The following is a 19,201-nucleotide window of genomic DNA, read 5'->3' as shown; positions in this document are numbered from 1 at the left end:
TGTCTGCCAGTTGGTTATTTGTATCAACAAACTCCATTCGTATCAATCCCTTTTCTACAAGATCTCGAATAAAATGATGTCTTATGTCAATGTGCTTTGTTCGAGAGTGTTGTACTGGATTTATTGAAATGTTAATCGCACTTGAGTTGTCACAGTACATAACCAAAGGGTCACTCTTAAATCCATAATCTTCTATCATTTGATTCATCCACAAAAGTTGAGTGCAACTACTTCCAGCTGCCACATATTCAGATTCAGCGGTTGAAAGTGACACACAGTTCTGTTTTCTACTATGCCATGAGATCAAGTTATTTTCTAGATAAAAACATCCTCCAGAAGTACTCTTTCTATCGTCTATATCCCCAGCCCAATCAGCATCTGAGAACCCTACTAGATTAGAGTTGGTTTCGCGTGTATACCATAATCATAATTCAATAGTTCCGGCTATGTATCGTAAGATACGTTTTACGGCTTTTAAGTGAGAAATCTTAGGATTAGATTGATATCTAGCACACAAACAAACACTAAACATTAAGTCAGGTCGGCTAGAAGTCAAGTACAAGAGACTTCCTATGATGCTGCGAGATAGGGTGTTGTCAACATTTTCGGCAGCATCGTCTTTGGATAAGTTTTCATTTGAGCCCATAGGTGTCTTCATGTGCTTGGTGTTCTCATTAGCAAATTGCTTTATCAGATTTTTGGCGTACTTACTTTGGCACAAAAAGATGTCATCATGCAATTGTTTAATGTGCAAACCAAGAAAGTAACTCAACTCACCAACCATGCTCATTTCAAAGGTAGAAGACATACACTCAACAAAATCATTAGCATGCTTTTGAGACGAAGAACCAAAGATTATATCATCAACATAGATTTGACAAATAAGGATCTCACATTTGGATTTTTGAATAAACAGAGTCTTATCTACCTCACATCGTTTGAAACCGATTTCGAGTAGGTATTCAGTCAGTCTGCCATATCAAGCATGAGGTGCTTGCTTCAAGCCATAGAGAGCCTTTTTCAACTTGGACACATGATCAAGATTATGTGGATCCTCGAATCCTTTAGGCTGTCTAACATATACTTTTTCACACAAGATACCATTCAAAAATGCACTTTTAACATCCATTTGAAACAATTTGATTTTCATAACGCATGCAATGGCTAGCAAAAGTCGGATTGACTCAATGCAGGCAACAGGTGCAAATGTCTCATCAAAATCAACCCCTTCAACCTGAGTGTATCCTTGAGCAACCAACCTTGCTTTGTTTCGAATGATGTTTCCTGACTCATCGGTTTTATTTTTAAAAATCCATTATGTACCAATTATATTGCCATTATCAGGGGGTGGAACTAAAGTCCAAACATCATTTCGAACAAACTCTTCAAGCTCATCATGCATAGCATTGATCCAGAACTCATCTTTTAGTGCATCATCGACATTTTTAGGTTCAAGTTGAGATACAAAGCATGAAAATCTAACCTTTGAGTAGATGGTACTCATGCACACTAGTCCAACCATTTTTCTATAGTCATCTTTGTCTTTCTTTCGGGTTCGAACTTCTTCATGCATCCCTCCAATTATTTGAGATGCTGGATGATTCTTTTGGATTTTGCTTGGAATACACGATTCATCATCCATTGCCTCATCATCGCTGTGAGCATCTTCTTGCGATTTGGTGACTTCAGTGTCACATGTTGTGCCAGATGTGGCAACATCTGGGGCAACATCTGCATTTTCCAGTATGATTGGAACTTCCAGTAGGTCTTCCACATCATCTTCAGCAGTTTTCTTCTTGAGGTCTGCACAATCATCAAAAACAACATTAATAGATTCCACAATAGTCCTAGTTCTTAAGTTAAGCATACGATAAGCACGACTATCAGTGGCATATCTCAAAAATAAACACTTATCACTCTTTGAATCAAACTTAGCAAGTTGATCCCTGTCATTCAAAGTGTAACACACACAACCAAAAACATGAAAATATTTAAGATTAGGCTTCTTTCCCATGATTATTTCATAAGAAGTCATGGTTGAACCACTTCTTAAATACACCCTATTTGAAATATGACAAGCCGTATTTAGGGCCTCTGCCCAAAAACGCTTTGAAATACTCTTCGAAGCTAGCATCACCCTTGCCATTTCTTGCAACGTCCTGTTTTTGCGTTCGGCAATGCCATTTTGCTGTGGGGTTTTTGGTGCTGAAAATTCATGTGAAATTCCTTTCCTGTCACAAAAAGATGAGAATGAAGAGTTTTCAAATTCTTTACCATGATCAGTCCTGATCCTTCTCACCTTCAAGTTGTGGAAGTTGGTGATTCTTTTGATCAAAGTTTTGAATACATTGAAAGTATCTGATTTCTCTCTAATAAATCTAACCCATGAAAAACGTGAGAAATCATCAACACACACAAAGGAATATTTCTTACCTCAGAGGCTTTCAACTTCCATAGGACCCATAAGGTCCATATGTAGTAACTCCAAACAGCGTGTTGTTCCAGATGTTGGCAACACTGGATGCGACATGCGAATCTGTTTACCTTGTTGACAATCTCCGCACACATATGGTATACCAGATGAAAGATTTGGCATACCTCGTACAGCATCGTACTTAATCAAAATTTTCAAGGTTTTGAAGTTTGCATGACCGAGTTTTTGATGCCAAAGGTCGAGTTCAGTAATTTGTGCATGTTTGCATGAACGTTCTTCACCTATTTGATAGCAATTCTCCGAAGACCTTGTACCTGTCATTATGCACATGTTAGTTTCATCAAAAACTTCACAAGTATGTTTATCGAACTTCACATGCAAATTATCATCACACAATTGGGTTATGCTTATCAAATTTGAATTTAATCCTTCAACATGAAGCACATTGTGGAGCTTTGGTGGTCCTTCAACATTCAAGGTTCCCTTTCCAACAATTTTTCCTTTAGCTCCCCCTTCATAGGTTACTCTACCACATTTTTGTTCAACATAATCGATGAGATATTCTCGTGATCCCGTCATGTGGCGTGAGCTTCCACTATCAAAATACCAATAACCTGCAGTGTTAGTTTTTAAAGAAGTATAGACAACTTTACAGTGAGTCTTTACCTTTGGTACCCAAATTTGTCTTACTGTAGGTCGATGGTGGGAGGTGTTTCGGGAAATGTTGGACAGCATTTGGGGCAACATCCGACACGACTTTCGATTCATGCAGTCATCCCTGAGTTTAAAACAGTAGGGCCTGATATGTCCGCGCTTAAAACAGTAATGACATACATACCTGCGTTTTCTTTTCTTAGGAACGGGTGCAGCATGTTGTCTTTTCGGAGGATCACTTTTGATTGAGAGCGTGGGTTGAGGCTGTGTTGATGTATCAGCTTTTCCTTTCACAAAAACAGTTGAATTTGAGGATTCACCAATTTCGAACACACTGTCTTTGAAACCTAAGCCTTTCTTGTCATCTCTTCCCATCAAAAGTATGGAATCAAGCTTGGATGTGCTTGAATTGAATTTGGACAAAGTCTCAGTTGCCTTTTGAAGTTCGTCCTTGGTTTTACCTAGTTCCAAATCCTTTTTGCTCAGGATTACTTCAAGTTTGGCAACCACGGCTTTTAGATCGATGTTCTCCTTCATGAGACTTGAGTTCAACTTGTTTCTTTTGGTCCAATCTTCAAACAACTCTTCATAAAGTTTTTGTATACTCTCAAGAGTGATATCTTCATCATCAACTTCCAATTCATCATCTACATTCGAATTTTCAGAAGCTGTAGATTGTAAACAGACTGATTTTTCGCAGATGTTGCGGACAGATGTGGCAACACCTAGGGCAACACCTGAAGGGTTCACTTGCAGCCAGTGTTTTTCTGTCAATAATGCAGTCAAGGAGGTTTGATTATCGTCATCAGCGTATTTCTCATCCACATCAGATTCTTCATCGCTTAGGGAAACATTGTAGCCTTTCTTTTTCCGCAATCTGTTGGCACATTCATTGGCATAGTGACCAAACCCCTTACATTCTCTACACTGCACTGAATCATACTTCTTTGAGTCAGATTTCTCTCTGCCTTCATTCCTCGGTTGAGAATGTTGTTTGCCAGGAAGTCTTTGTGGTCTTTTAGGTGTAAGAAGACTTGGAAATTTTGAGGGTTGTACATCATTCTTCTTATCTCTAATTCTTTTCAAATAATCTCCGAATTTTTTTGTGATAAAGGAGATAGAGTCCTCACAAAGGTCTGATTCATTGACTTCTTGGGATATTTGAATTAGGTCATTGTAGTTGTTGTTTGAAGCTTGGAATGCAATTGTTTTCCCTTTATCCTTCTTCTGCATGTCTAAGTTCATCTCAAAAGTCCGAAGTGAACTGATAAGGTCTTCCAAAGCCATTTGCGTCGTATCTTTGGCTTCATCTATCGCACAGATTTTTATGTTGAATCTTTCAGGCAAAGAACGGAGAACCTTACTAACTAGTCGTTCATTAAAGATGGGATCTCCAAGACTGAACGCCTCATTAGCAATTTCTCGTAGGCGACGATCATATTCCAATATGTTCTCAGATTCTTCCATCCTCATTATCTCGAATTTGGAAGAAAGCATTCTCAATCTGGTTCGTCGCACACTTTCGGAACCTTCACAGTGTCTTTGAAGGGTATCCCATGCGCTTTTAGCAGAAGTACAATTTGTGATTAAATTGAACATGTTTGTGTCAACTGACGTAAATATAGCATTCAAGGCCTTTGAGTTATAGTTCGAACTTTGCACTTCATCAGCAGTCCAGTCAGTTTCGGGTTTTATTAGGCTGTCACCATCTTGATCTGTCATGCTTGGTGAAGTCCATCCATTGATGACACGCTGCCATGCCCTTTCATCTAAGGATTTTATGTAGTATCTCATTTTGACCTTCCATAGGCTGTAATTGGTTCTATCTAGGACTGGTGGTCGAAGCGCTGCATTAGCAAGTGATGTATCCATTGATTATTTATTCTGTCGATACAAAACAAAAACCAGAATCAGCACTTAGTATGTCAAGTGAAAGCTCTGATACCACTTGTTAGGATTTTTTGTCCGACAGATATCAACAAATAATGAAAATATCATAATAGGATGTAAAATAGTGAATTTGTGTTTAATCAGAATTAAATGTTGTGCCAGATGTTACAACATCTCGGACAACATGCAGCGGAAATTAAAGTTTGTAACACAAATTTGCTTTAAATAAATACGATGGACAAGATTGAATATGCACAAGTATAAATACTTGTGCGGTGCCTTATGGCAAAAATTAATCACTAGAAAACCACACTGTTTACAAAAACCTATCACTAGTGATTATAACAAAAATCAATTTTCTCAACAAGTTGAGAAAATAAAGCTTTCTAAAACAACCAACAATATTAAAATGTGAATAAGAAAGCAAAAGAAACGCCAACGAAAACTAGAGTTTCAGAAACACTCTTCGGCCAACTTCGTCACGGATGTTGTCTGAAGATGTTCCCAACACTCAAGGCAACACTTGCTATCGGCAGTCTTCAGGGCAACAGTAACGTTGAAAGTGTTCTTCTCTAAGGTTCAGAACGTGCAACGTGCATGTATATTGTTGAGAAAGAACGGTCAACCCTACAAAGTCCTTGGTCTTCCTTTTTATAGATGAGACCCTTATCTCATAAGGAAATCTGTTAAACAAGGGAAGATAAGAGTTTGTTTAGAAATAAACTCTATTTAAACATTGATATCATATCTCATCAAATCATTAACAAAAATATAATATCTCAATAAATTAACAATATGCTTAAATATATTTGTACAATTATCTCATTATCTTAAGAAAGGCAAAATCTCATAATATTTTCATACTCAATTTAAATCAATAAGGAAAGATATAATTAGAGAAATATTTTAATTCTATAATTCTAACAAACTCGACAATATTATTTCCCTTCAAATATGATTTTGCATTAAGACTTTGCTAACTTTATAAGTAATTGGATTATCTAATCATACATAAATTTTACATTGAAATATATATTACAAAAAACCTACGACCTTATCTTTCGAAAATTGCACTGACTAAACTCAAATATGTGCCCGTAGTTTGTAAATTACACACATCAGGTGGGCCCTAACTGTGTCTAATTGTCTCTTAAAATAAAATATCAAATTGTACGGAGAGGAATAAGGACCATTTAATTTGTAGCCTCCACGAATTTTTCGAAATTTAGTCTAGAAGAACTTAAGAGTAACATCAATGGGTTGATATATATATATATATATATGTGTGTGTGTGTGTGTGTGTGTGTGTGTGTGTGTGTCGTAACAAAAAACTTTAGCAATTAAATATTTTATATATTATTAAAAGCTTAGCTTTTAAATTTTTTTTCCTTGAAGACCCTGCATATATAAAGAATTTTCATACACAAAACCTAATTGTCTAATTTTGAATTGTTTGCCCTAACTAATTAACTAAGTTATATTTATAAATTATTAAGAAGTATATTTTATATTGAATTATATTATTTTATCTAAAAATTAATTTTTTTTACCTAATTATATTAAATATATGGTAGTTATATTAATCTAACTGCCATTTTTAGCGTGAAAAATAGTGGACCGAGGTTTTTAGAGAAAAAATAAAAGTAAAATAAAATATTCTTATCATTAATTTTATTATCGTGTAGATAAATAAACGTTAGCATGAAATTATTTTTCAATTTTATAAAAACAAATTATAATTTCATATGCAAATACTTCTCCTTAATTACCGTTGTAATGTAATTAACATGTTAGTAATTAATTTTGCATGTTTTTGAAAAATTACAAAAATCGTTCAATAAAGTTGACCAATTTTCGGTTTTTACAAGTGAGCAACGTTCGATGTCATATCAACAGTACCACTAAAAAATCATTCGATTACTAGAAGTGTATCTAATCAGGGGTAGAGCCACATGCTTTTTTACCCGGGCTAAAATTTTTTTTAAAAAAAATGTATATGTAAATTCTTAATAATTTTGGAATAATATGTTATTAGTTCGGGTACATCAATTTAAAATATTAAAAGATTTTAGAGTTTAAAATTTCAGCTCGGACAGAGCCATATTTCTGGCGGAATCTGGCTCCGCCACTGTATCTAATAGTATCTATTCTACTGTATTCTATTACTTGTAAATTTTTCTGAAATTTCCATCAAAACCCCACATAGGATTGAACTTCCTAGCTAGCTATATATATCATACCATAAGCTGCGTTCTTTCTTCTCTCTCTCTCACACATACATATATACATTCTTCCATCGAAACTTTGTTCAAAGAAATCAATATTTAAGCAAATATATATAATGGAAAGCATAGTGAATCATCAAGAACTGATGGTGCTATATGAAGTCTTCAAATTATTCGACAAAAACGGAGACGGTTAGATTAATTTTTTGATTTTTCCCACTTTTTTTTAGTCCACTTTCTGGTTTTTTTTTTCTTTGTAAGGTTTTGGTTAGTCATCTCCAAAAAATTGACAACTAACCCTAGTAAATATTTACTGCAAACTAGTAATTGTTGGGAGTATAATTATATATATGGGCTAATATGGAGTCAATTTTATGTAGCTGCAGGCAACATAACAAAAAAGATTGACGAATTTTCGCGATGAAATTGCAGGCAGTATTACCAAAGAAGAGTTGGGATCAGTGCTAAGGTCTTTCTATCAAAACCTTACGGAAGAAGAACTGCAGGATATGATTCATGAAGTAGATACTGATGGAAATGGGACGATTGAGTTTCCGGAATTCGTCGATCTCATGGCCAAGAAAATGAAGGTATAATATTCCTTTTGTTGTCGGAAAGTTCACATAAAGCTTGTCCGGAAGACATGTTTTCTGGTGAAAATATGCACATAATTTTCATCTCTCGTACGTTTTATCATCAGTTAGATATTACATGCGATATTCCTTTTTTTTATATATATATATAAAAACTTAAATATTACTAATTAATAAAACATTTTCACCATAAGAATCAAGGCCTGGTGAATTATTTTTCCAGGAAACTGATGCAGATGATGACCTGAGAGAGGCTTTCAACTTGTTCGACCAAGATCAAAACGGATACATCTCAGCCGACGAGGTAATCCCATAATTAACAAACTCGTCGGCATAATCGATCAATAACACATCTTCTGATTTAAGACAAGGATATTATATATACTAAATTACAATTTTGTAATCCAATCATGTATGCAGCTTCAACAAGTGATGCTACGATTTGGAGAAGCTTTGACAGATGAAGAAATCGTCGAGATGATACGGGAAGCCGATTTGGACGGGGATGGACAGGTTAGCTATGATGAATTTGTGAAGATGATGATGCCCATTGTATAAATTATACACACAGACACGTACAAAAATTAACTTATTTAATATGGTTGTAATCATTGATTACAGTTAGTTTACCATTGTATTCTTTCAAGTTTAATAAGTTAATCAAAGAATATATATAATTGTACAGTAACACAAGTGGGCTTCGTTTTATAATTTGTTATATATTGATCCCTGATTTGTTTCCCCTTTAGTTTTAATTATAAAGTGTAATTACTATATTATAGGGAAAATTAATTTAATATTTTTTTTCTTTGATTCTTTTCCCATTTTGTTCGTTAAATATTGTCAAAATTAAGACTGAAATTTGATTACTTAAATGATCAAAATGACAAAGATTCAAGCAAAACAAATGACACAAATTGGAGCATAGTTTCCAACTCTTTTCCAAGTCAGTCAATACCATTCAAAAAATTAACGAAGAAAATCCCTTTTCTTGGAAACTCTTATATTAAGAAAAAAATTCAATGTTGTACGAAAAAAATATTAATTTGTGTTCTAATAATAAGGTTTGAATCGACTAATTTTCAAAATCAAAGGAAATAACAGAACTTCTAGCCACATACAATTTCCGGTGTGGTAGAACATCTTCCGGAGAGTTAATTTTTGCCGGATTCGTTAGGACCTCAAAATTCGGGTAGAACGTGAAACATGTTTTAAAAAAAAAGGTTTCGAAATACATAAAAATGAAAATGGAGAAAGAGAAGCGATATAATTTGTCTAATTTTGTCATTTTTTCTTCAAAATCCTCTTTACCAATTATACAGATTCATAAATTAATATTGATTAATTAAGTTTTGATCAATTGATATTTATAATTTAAAATGTTTGAGAAAATTCGTTTATGAAATTCAAATTTATTTTTTTATTCACTAAATATTATATGTATTCGATTGTACATCTTACTATATAAGTATAATTTTTTTTTTTGAATAAATAAAATAATGACTACTGTAAAATTTATTAGAAAAATGTTAACAAGCCGTTACTTTTATAATAAAAAAATACAAGAAAAATATATTTTCATAAGTTCTTATTTAGTTTTTTAGAAAAATTTATTTTAATATAATGGAATCATATTATTTATGTAAATTTTAATTTTCATTAATCAAGTTATCATGTTAACTATTGTTTTAAACATATTTCTACGAATACTTTCTATTTGAAAATCAAGCTAATCAAGAGAAATTCGGGCGAAATTTCCCCGAAATGTGATAGATCGGGTTTTTAGCACAAAAGTTGCAGAATGAGATTTATTCGGGAAAAAAAATAATAATAAAACCACTGGTTTATTAATTAAATTCATATAAAAACGTACACGTACATGTCGTTTGTGTAATTTTAACATGCTGCATAATAATTATCGTATGTCGGTTGAGTGACTATGCTACATCTAGAGAGTCAAAGGAGGGCCGACTGGTGTGGTCGTCTCTCTTTGATTTTTTATTTTTATAGAGTAAGGTGTTAGATATAATTATTTTACTTCATTTTCATCTTCTTAAAATTTGCATTTGCTCTCTTAAAAATTTTAATATTTTTTTTCTCCTCTTAACTTTATTTTTCTGGCTCTGTCCCGAGCTAGAACCTAGTAATACTCTTCTTATATTTTATTTTTAATTCGGATAATCATTTAAACATATCATATTAAAACATAAAGAGAATACTACTCCAGCTGCAACATATAAAGACTGACTCTTGTACGTCCAAGACTACTAATATATTTAAGGTATATGAAATACCAGATTGTTGAATATAAGTATGATTAAGTAATTAATTGATTTAATCAAATTATAGTAGCAAAACTCTATATTTAGCGAAAATAAGAATGAAAATTGAAAAGTTACCTAGAAAAACTTCTTGAACTTCAGATATATATATATATGGCAACATTAATTATAATCATTATAATTAGAATCAGAGAATTGGAAGCTATCACTTGACAATTTCAAGGATTATAATTATAATAATTGATAACGATATAATTCAAATTTTTTAAAAAATAGTTGGACCGATATAATTGAATAAGAAATATAGAGTTTTTACCCAAACTACATCATTTATCTGTTAATTTGTGTGAATCTGGATCACACATCATTCAACAATATGACAACATATTGGTCCCACATTGTATACTTCATTATTAATTTTTATGTAATTGATACCTAGATCTAAAAATAATATTCTTGGTATAAAATGTAAAATTTATTTGTGAGTTGAGTTGAGTCGGAGATACGTCTGATAAAACTGACATCTCAGATGGTCTAATGAGAGTTTTTCTATGCGTGTGAAGCAGGTGACGCGGATCTATACCTGTTTAGTTCAGTCAATATTTTTAATATAATTCATAAACTTTGTGAAATTTCCATGTGTATTTACTCTCGCAAAGGAGTAGTTTTCCAACAAAGCCCCACACGTAGAATTGACCTAGCTAGCTTCCTCTCTTCATATCTCAACTTAGCTCGCATATATCACCTGATCTCTTTCTGTTTCCACACACTCAATAAAAGTCTCTCTTTTTTTATGAGCATAATGGAAAATAGCTGGCTGATTCCTCAAGAACTGATAGCTGAGCTCCATGAAGCCTTCAAATTGTTTGATACAGATGGGAATGGTTAGATTAATTTTAGTCTTTTTTTTTTTTATCGAAATTTTAGTTTAATCATATTTTCAGTTTGATTCTCCAAAAAATATGCAACCCTTATTAATATTTTCTTTAAACTAGTTGTATGAGGAACAATATATATGGCTAATATGTAGAAGAGACAATATAACATCTGACAAAACTTTGGTGATTAAATTTCAGGTAGCATAACCGTGGAAGAATTGGGATCAGTTCTGAATCGTTTATGTCAAAACCCTACCGTCGAAGAACTGCAGGATATGATAAGAGAAGTTGATTCCGATGGAAATGGGACCATCGAATTTCCGGAATTCGTCAAACATATGACCGAGAAAATGAATGTATGATCAACAGAATCTCTGGTTGACAGTAGTTTATTTCGAATTATAAGCGAGTAATTATTTTGTGAACTATAACTTTGGTGATCTCTCTTATATCATGGAGTATATTACATGAAATATTCTTTCTTCTTCTTCGATTTTCTTCTTCTTCTTAATTCTTCTTCTTCTTTTTTTAGTTTATATATTATTAAATGACTTTTAGTTTACCAAACCTTTTGGTCTCCTATATAAAAATTCAGGCTGCTGAATTCATTTTCCAGGAAACTGATGCAGATCACATGAGAGAAGCCTTCGAATTGTTTGACGAAGACCAAGACGGATACATCTCAGCCGACGAGGTTAGCGGCACATAAGAATATACTTGATATATGTCTCACTAAATTATAATATAGTGTCTGAAATTAGATTTTTTGGTATCTTTTTATTGATTCTTGATTTAAGACAAGAACATTAGGGTAAACTTTGTAATTAAATCAATATATATTTGCAGCTTCGACAAGTGATGATACGTTTTGAAGAAGCTTTCATAACAGATGAAGACATTGATCAGTTGATCAAACAAGCCGATTTGGATGGGGATGGACAGATTAATTACGAAGAATTCGTGAAGATGATGATGGGCGCCATTTGATATAAATATCATATATTATATACGTTTGTACAGTTGTATATATAACATAAAAAAAAATTAGACTACATGGTTAGTTTAATTTACTAGCTATTGTATTGTTTTAAGTCTAAAGTAATGAAAAAGAAAATAATGGTACAGATGAATTCACGAGTATTTTTAGTTTGATTTCGATCTAAAAAACAATATCGCTTCTTTTTTCTTTTCTTTTTTTGAGCAGTTGGAGAGGTTTGTTACAATTGTGTTTCGAACCAATACCCTCGTCCCAAACTTAGAACTTGAATGTCTGACAAACTATAAGTCATCAGCAACAGTATCATAGTTTTAGTCTATAAGCTGATTTACAAGTTTCCTTCTTATATTATGTTTCTTAGCTAAGTTTTTTTTTTATGGTCAATGCATGCAAATTGTTCATTTTATATATCATATTTTAAGATTTGCCCTTTCTCGGTGGTAAAGGTGATATATTATTTGCCTATTTGGTAGTCATGATAAGTTAAAAAAATATGTTTTATTAAGAAGGATTTATGCAATTTGTATCCATTGAACTAATTTCCATTTGAAAGAATCAAGCAATTATATAAGAGTAAGTCTCTTGTGAGACGGTCTCACGAATCTTTATCTGTGAGACGGGTCAACCCTACCGACATTCACAATAAAAAGTAATACTCTTAGCATAAAAATTAATACTTTTTCATTGATGACCAAAATAAGATATCTGTTTCACAAAATACGACTCGTGAGACCGTCTCACACAAATTTTTGCCATTATATAATGGAAAGTAGAGTGAATCAACAAAAACTGATTGTGCTGCATGAAGCCTTCAAATTATTTGACAAAATGGAGATGCTTAGGTAGATTAAATTTGAGTAAAGAATTATTTGACAAAAATGGAGATGCTTAGGTAGATTAACTTTAAGTCTTTACTCATCTTCAAATTTCACCCACATTTTTTCTAAGTCCATTTTCTTCTTTTTTCCATTGTAGGGTTTTGATCTAATCGTATTTCCAGCATATTATACAAACCTTATTAATCTTTGCTTCAAACTATAGCTAGTTGTTGTAGGGAATAACAAACATATACACATATATATATACAGATATATATATATATATATATAGGAAAGTGATGCAGATGATGAGCTGAGAGAAGCCTTCAAATTGTTCGACAAAGACCAAAACGGGCACATCTCCGCCGACGAGGTAATCCCGTAACGAACCGGTCGGTATACCCGAGAGATAGACCACCCCAAAGGCTGGGGTGAGATCTGGTCCAAGGTTGTTTTTTCTAATATGTATATATTTAGTATATTTAATTTAATTTTTTTATATATGTAATAAAAAATTATTTAACTTAATACGTGCTAAAAACTTATTATTATTAAGTATTAGTTTTTGGTTTTTTGAGTGTAGCCCGTAAAAAAAATTATTAGACTAAATTAGAAACTTGCTCAAAAACTAAAAAAATAGAGTTTTTGTCCAAAGCCCGGTAAATGGTAGTAAATTATATAACAAATGAGTAAATATAATATAAAAGGTTGTAAAAATAAAGTACGAATGAGATTTTTTTTTGAATTTTTCAAAAATAAAATACGAAAGTGTTATTGGCTTAAAAAACTTTGTTAGATGAGTTTGTTTGTTGATTTCCTGAAAAATATAATATTAAGTATTTATAAAACATCGACATTCAACTTATAACGTAGATTTGGTCAATTATATTATTGATTTTATATCTAAAACATTCATCCGTAAATTATAATTTTTCACTTTTTATTTTCTTAACTTTGTTCACTCAAATCACTTTTCGAACAATAGAGTTATTACAAAATCGTGTTATAATAATTTTTGGTGTTTTAGCGAAAGAATAAAACGAATAGCTTTCCTCATTTAAAAAAATACAAAAAATATTGTGTAGCATATATACCACAGTGAATTTTCGCACCTAGCCAAAATCATTTTTTTCCCAGACTACGTCTCTGTGTGTACTCAATAACACGTCTTCTATATAACATTTCACATTTATATAGTCTTCGAGATCAGATTTTTTTGCGTCTTTTATTGAAACAATTTTGTAATCCAATGTACGTAGCTTCAACAAGTGATGCGTCGAGATGATACGGGAAGCCGATTTGAACGGGGATGGACTGGTTAACTAAGAAGAGTTTGTGAAGATGACGAAGACCATTGTATAAATTAATACAAACACACACACACACACACACACACAAAATTATTTTTGTTTATTTATTAATATGGTTGTTATCATCTACTATAGGGATTGCTTATTTTACTATTGTATTATTTGAAGTCTAATTAATTAAAAATATATATAGAATTGTTAGGCTATCTATCAAATCAAGCAATATTATACTTATTTTTATAGAGAACATTGTAATATTAGATTCTTTGTGATTTTGATATTTTATATTATTAAAATTTAGTTTTAATTTTTATTTTACAAATTTAGTCTTTTTTTGGACTATTACTCCCGCAAAAAATGGAATAAAATATTATATTTTTGTACTTAACAAGTGTATCTTCAACAAGACTATATATTATATAGTTAGTTATTTTCATGATATAAATCATGGATTCGAGTCAAAATAAATTTATGTATGAGAATAAAAGTTCGACCAGCGGGTTCTCATGTAATAAAAAAAATAAAAGTTAGAAAAGAAAGTAGATGTAAATATCAAATTAATGAACTAGTAAAGAAACTGAAGTGAACAAGAACGATTGTATACATAAAAAAAGATAGCCATGTTTTACAATCCAATCCACCTGAATCTCTTCATTTCCTCAAGCATTCCAGAACATAAGAGAATGGACACACACACAAAAAAGAAGAAGAAATTAAATGAGGTTTGGGATCCAAGGATCAATCACAGAATTGAATTTCTGAGAAAGATTTCCTCTCAAAAAGTATACTAAAAAAAACTTGCGAAAAATAAATTAAAATAAGTGAAAGAAACACCATATAACAATGGAATCCAAGAAAGAAGGTAATGAAGAAACTTATCTTAAGCTTGAAACTATAATCAGCTCAATGCTGATGAAGTGCAACAAATGCAGGTTGTGAAGAGGGAAGATCTCGGTTTCCGTTTGCCGTTCCGTTTCGCAGAAATCCCATCACAATCCTCTGTTGACAATGTGCTTTTTAAGCCATTCTCTTGATCTTTATCAACAGCAAGATTTTCTGGTTTTTCTTCCTTTAATAAGTTGAGAAATGGAAACTTTGAAACATCAGAAGTGCTTCTTTCCATTCTTATAGTCTTTTCTTGCACTTCCGCTGCTTCGTGATGCAATGGACTTAAGTAGCCGGAGCAGCTGGAAAAACGTCTCGGTGCTGTATTGTCTTGATATAGGAGTGGAGTTTTATCTGATTCCTCGAACCTGGAATCGAAGGGATGCCCAAAATCAAAGCTCGGCGACTTTCTTAGCTCAAGTTGATTGATAGGGTGGTTTGGATTTGATTCTGTGGTCAACTTTTCTATCGCTTGGCCCTCTTTGTATTCAGGAACTTGTGGTGTAGAGGTTTCGTTGTTAAAATACTGCTGGGCAAGTATTCGTTTAGAATCGGGCTCTGCTTTAGGCTTACACTCGGACTTGGACACGAGCTCAGACTCGTTCGATTTTTTGATTTCAAAAGAAGATTCAGATTTTGATCTACATTTTTCCAAGGTCCTATCTGGCCCAATCGGAACTTGCAGTGTCGACTTTTCAATGTCAGGATGCTGCTCGGAGAACACATGTCTAGGCTCAATCTCGGGCTCAGGCTTGCTCACTTTCTTGATTGTTAATGAAGATTCACACGTTGATCTACATTGTTCCTGAGTTTTTTCTCCTCCGTTCAGTTCTGGAACTTGTATTGTGGATGTTTGGTTGGTAGCATTTTGCTCGGGAAGCGAATGCACTGTCTCTGGCTCGTCCATTTTCTTGATTTCTGATAAAAATTTGGATTTTAATTTACACCTTTCCACAATATAATCTCCTCCGTTAGGCTCTATAACTTGTACCGGTGGCGTTTTGTCGATAGAATATTGCTTGGGAAACGCATATCCAGGTTCAAGCTCACGCTTAGGCTCAGGTACTAGCACAGGTTCACCCACTTTCTTGATCTCCAATGAAGAATCAGATTTTGCTCTAAATTTCTCTATGGTACTTTCTACTCCATTCGATTGAAGGACTTGTAGAGTAGTTGTTGCGTTGTTAGAATATTGCACAGGAAACAGATTTGCGGGCTCCGGCTCCGGCTCCGGCTCCGGCTCCGGCTCCGGCTCGCGCTCTAGCTCATTCACTTTCTTGACTTCCAATGAAGATCCTACATTTGAGCTGCATTCTTCTGTAGTAGTTTCATCTTCACGATCCTTACATAAAGCAGATGACTTATTCCCTAGTGTACCGATTTCTTCGATCGTCGTCTCATCTGTCAACCTCTCCTCTTCTAGACTCTCGTCCACTCGAACTGAACCTTTCGTTTCAACCAATCCAATTTCCTTCCCCATCTGATCAACGTCATTAGTACCTTGAACTTCTTCCTCAGCCCGAGTTTTATCGACATGGAATATATTCGCCCCATTACTCAATTTGTTCGCTGTTAGCCTCTCTTGAAGAACAAAATTCTCATCCTTTAGTTCACATTCCAATGCTGATGTATCTTTCGGAACGGTTCGAAGATCATGTGCAGCATTGAGGGAACTGCCCATCTCAACTTTAGGACGATCCTCGACTCCTTTTTCATTTCTGATGCCATTTTCAGTGTTCTCAATGTTACTTGATAGATCACGATTTTCTTGATGAGTACTCATTTCTATTGACTCCCCTTCGAAGGAAGGCGTTTCCGTCTCGACTAAGGCATCTTCTCTGTTTGCAACAACACGGTCATCGATGCTAAAATCGACACTTGAGACACGATTTTGCACTAGTTTAGTCTCACATTTCTCCTCACAATGGCTTAAAGTTCTCAGCTCTAGAGAACTTGTAGTAATGTTAACATCTTCCAGAGATACATTACTCAAATCTGTGTCATTGGATTGGTAATTAGGATGACAAGATTAGATAAGTCAGGACATTCACTCATTTCAAAATTTTCTTTTATAAAATTGCTAAATTTTAATATATATCACTTTGACCCTATAACTCAAAATCTTGATTCTGAATCTGATAAAAATCTTGAGTCTGACTCTGATAAATGGAACTAACCTGCTGATAATTGATTATGGTCTTCAATGACTTCCTCATCTTTACTTCTGCAATTTGGTAATCCATTTGTCTCAGTTTCACAATCCTCACTGGGGTAGCAATCTATTGCTTCTGAAACTTGTAAATAAACTTGTTTAAATTACATTACACCAAAAACCAATGACACCAGCGTCAAAATAAAGGGAAGATGTATCGAGTTCTACACCTAAGTTGCAATCTCCTTCCCAAATTATTAAAACAAAAACAAAAAAAAAAAAACTAATGAAACATCAAAATGATCCGACTAACAAGTCTATCGATACAATAACCACAAGGAGTGCAATTGTTAGGTGGAAGAAATATGAGGAGCCTAGTTTGTTTCAAATTTCCCGGACACTGATTCATTTCTCAAAAAGCCTCTGTTATAAACTACCAAAGAAATCGATACTATCACAAAACACAGCAAATTAATGAACATACAAATTCAACAAAAAAAAAGAGTTCGATTTACTGACCTTTTTCATCATAAGCCACACTTTCCATGGGAGGGTTTTCTTGAACTTCAGCGTCACAAGAATCTGATTCTGTAGCCTTTGCATCAAGATTTTGTTGAGTTTTTATCTCATTTTCTTGTTCCAAGTAATCTGGACAACTAACTTGCTCTTTCTCTATGAAATACAGATAAAAACACATATCAAAGAACTTACCAAAATAGCAACAAGAAAACAGATATACTAAATATAAGTTTCACCTTCAACATATACACATAGAGAATCGACTAAATACACTCACTCGCTTGCGCTCAACTAACTATAATTCGAAATGTGCGTCTTGTATAATTTTTTCCTCAAACTAAACGATAAGAATCACATGACCCTACTATATATCAACAGAGATACAAAGCTCACATGAATAATCTACAATCTTAGCCTAAAAACGTCCCCGACGATAAATTCGAAACCATACCTACTATCCCTGATGTATTTTGATTTCCCATCTCTATTAGCATGTTAAGTCCTTCAAGTCCTGCAATAGAAGCAGAACCAAGCATGTACACTTCACAAATTCAAAGTCATGAGCTTAGCAATATATAAATATATATGAAATAATTCAATACCATACCATATAATCAATAACTTTGCAAGAGAACAGCTTTAATGCAAGTAACATTTGCCAGAGTGTTGTGTTTGCTTAAAGAACAATTCTTTAGGCTTAAATGTCCACCAATATCACCTACAATAAGTTTCATCGAATCCCTTTTTAAATTGTCACAAAAATTGTTTATATTATATTAGAATTTATTCATATCATAATGTTTTGCAGGCCCATTACAACTGTAGCAAGAAAATATTTTAATTTAAATGTGTTTTATCTAAAGTCGTGGCTTCATCACATTACAACTTTCAAGAGCTTGGCTAGGAAATTTATGTGTATATTTCATGTAGGAGTTGGAGAATATCAATTTTAAAAGACTTTAATTCTAAGGAAAAAAAAGTGTTTTAGCATTTTAAATTACTTTATATAATTTTTTTGTTGTGTTTTTATAATTATCGTATCGAACTAATTACTTCAATTGTACATTTTAATTATTAATTAATTTGTTATTAAAAAAATTTATTCATTAATTTTGAATGATCTAGATTCCTTCATGAGAAGCCTATTCAAGAAATTAAAAATGTCTAATAAAAAATAATCTAATCACCGGCCTAGTGAATGAAATGATTGTAAGGGATTTTTTAATGTTTATTTTTGGAATTAATTTAGGGGAAATATTTCTCCTTTTTCGAAGCCCAACCAAAGGTGGAGCCAAAAATTATGACCTCCATAAGGGTTTGGAAATTGTGGGACTATTCACAAGTTTTCTTGATTTTAAAGCCTAATTCCAAGCAAAAGTTTAGCCTTAAAATCATTAGACTTGTCCCCAAATTTTATATATATCAAGAAGTGGTTGGTGTGTTGGATAATTGTTATGACAAAAACTTGTGTGAGACGGTCTCATGAGTCGTATTTTGTGAGACAAATCTCTTATTTGGGTCATCCATGAAAAAGTATTACTTTTTATGCTAAGAGTATTACTTT

At 33.1% G+C, this 19,201-nt stretch overlaps 3 protein-coding genes across 6 annotated transcripts; 1 reads left to right on the top strand and 2 right to left on the bottom strand.

The window, feature by feature from the left end:
- Positions 1-1,315: 1,315 nt before the first annotated feature.
- Positions 1,316-4,960, bottom strand: LOC140971864 (uncharacterized). The gene is made up of 5 exons (XM_073434397.1): positions 3,273-4,960; positions 2,965-3,029; positions 2,599-2,748; positions 2,138-2,231; positions 1,316-1,946 (listed from the first exon to the last, which is right to left on the bottom strand). The coding sequence occupies exons 1-5, from the start codon at positions 4,958-4,960 to the stop codon at positions 1,316-1,318; spliced, it is 2,628 nt and encodes an 875-aa protein (XP_073290498.1).
- Positions 4,961-7,274: 2,314 nt separating this feature from the next.
- On the top strand, positions 7,275-12,086 carry LOC140971863 (uncharacterized). The gene is made up of 8 exons (XM_073434396.1): positions 7,275-7,395; positions 7,636-7,793; positions 8,020-8,100; positions 8,217-8,352; positions 10,645-10,962; positions 11,155-11,312; positions 11,573-11,650; positions 11,803-12,086. Exons 1-8 carry the CDS (start codon positions 7,320-7,322, stop codon positions 11,941-11,943), a joined length of 1,146 nt encoding a protein of 381 aa, XP_073290497.1. The 5' UTR covers positions 7,275-7,319; the 3' UTR covers positions 11,944-12,086.
- Positions 12,087-14,717: 2,631 nt separating this feature from the next.
- LOC140958737 (uncharacterized) lies at positions 14,718-18,344 on the bottom strand. Of its 4 annotated transcripts, XM_073416320.1 has the most exons (5): positions 18,245-18,344; positions 18,089-18,148; positions 17,638-17,790; positions 17,144-17,260; positions 14,718-16,961 (listed from the first exon to the last, which is right to left on the bottom strand). In XM_073416320.1, exons 2-5 carry the CDS (start codon positions 18,129-18,131, stop codon positions 14,980-14,982), a joined length of 2,295 nt encoding a protein of 764 aa, XP_073272421.1. In that variant the 5' UTR covers positions 18,132-18,148; positions 18,245-18,344; the 3' UTR covers positions 14,718-14,979. The 4 variants fall into 4 exon arrangements, with proteins under 4 accessions (XP_073272421.1, XP_073272402.1, XP_073272410.1 ...); XM_073416301.1 differs by lacking the exon at positions 18,245-18,344 and having other exon boundaries at positions 18,089-18,216; XM_073416309.1 differs by lacking the exon at positions 18,245-18,344 and having other exon boundaries at positions 17,144-17,254; positions 18,089-18,216.
- Positions 18,345-19,201: the final 857 nt, after the last annotated feature.

The sequence above is a fragment of the Primulina huaijiensis genome, chromosome 2 (assembly GCF_012295235.1).
Source record: "Primulina huaijiensis isolate GDHJ02 chromosome 2, ASM1229523v2, whole genome shotgun sequence".
Taxonomy (NCBI): Eukaryota; Viridiplantae; Streptophyta; class Magnoliopsida; order Lamiales; family Gesneriaceae; genus Primulina; species Primulina huaijiensis.
This window is presented reverse-complemented; position numbering and strand designations above follow the sequence as displayed.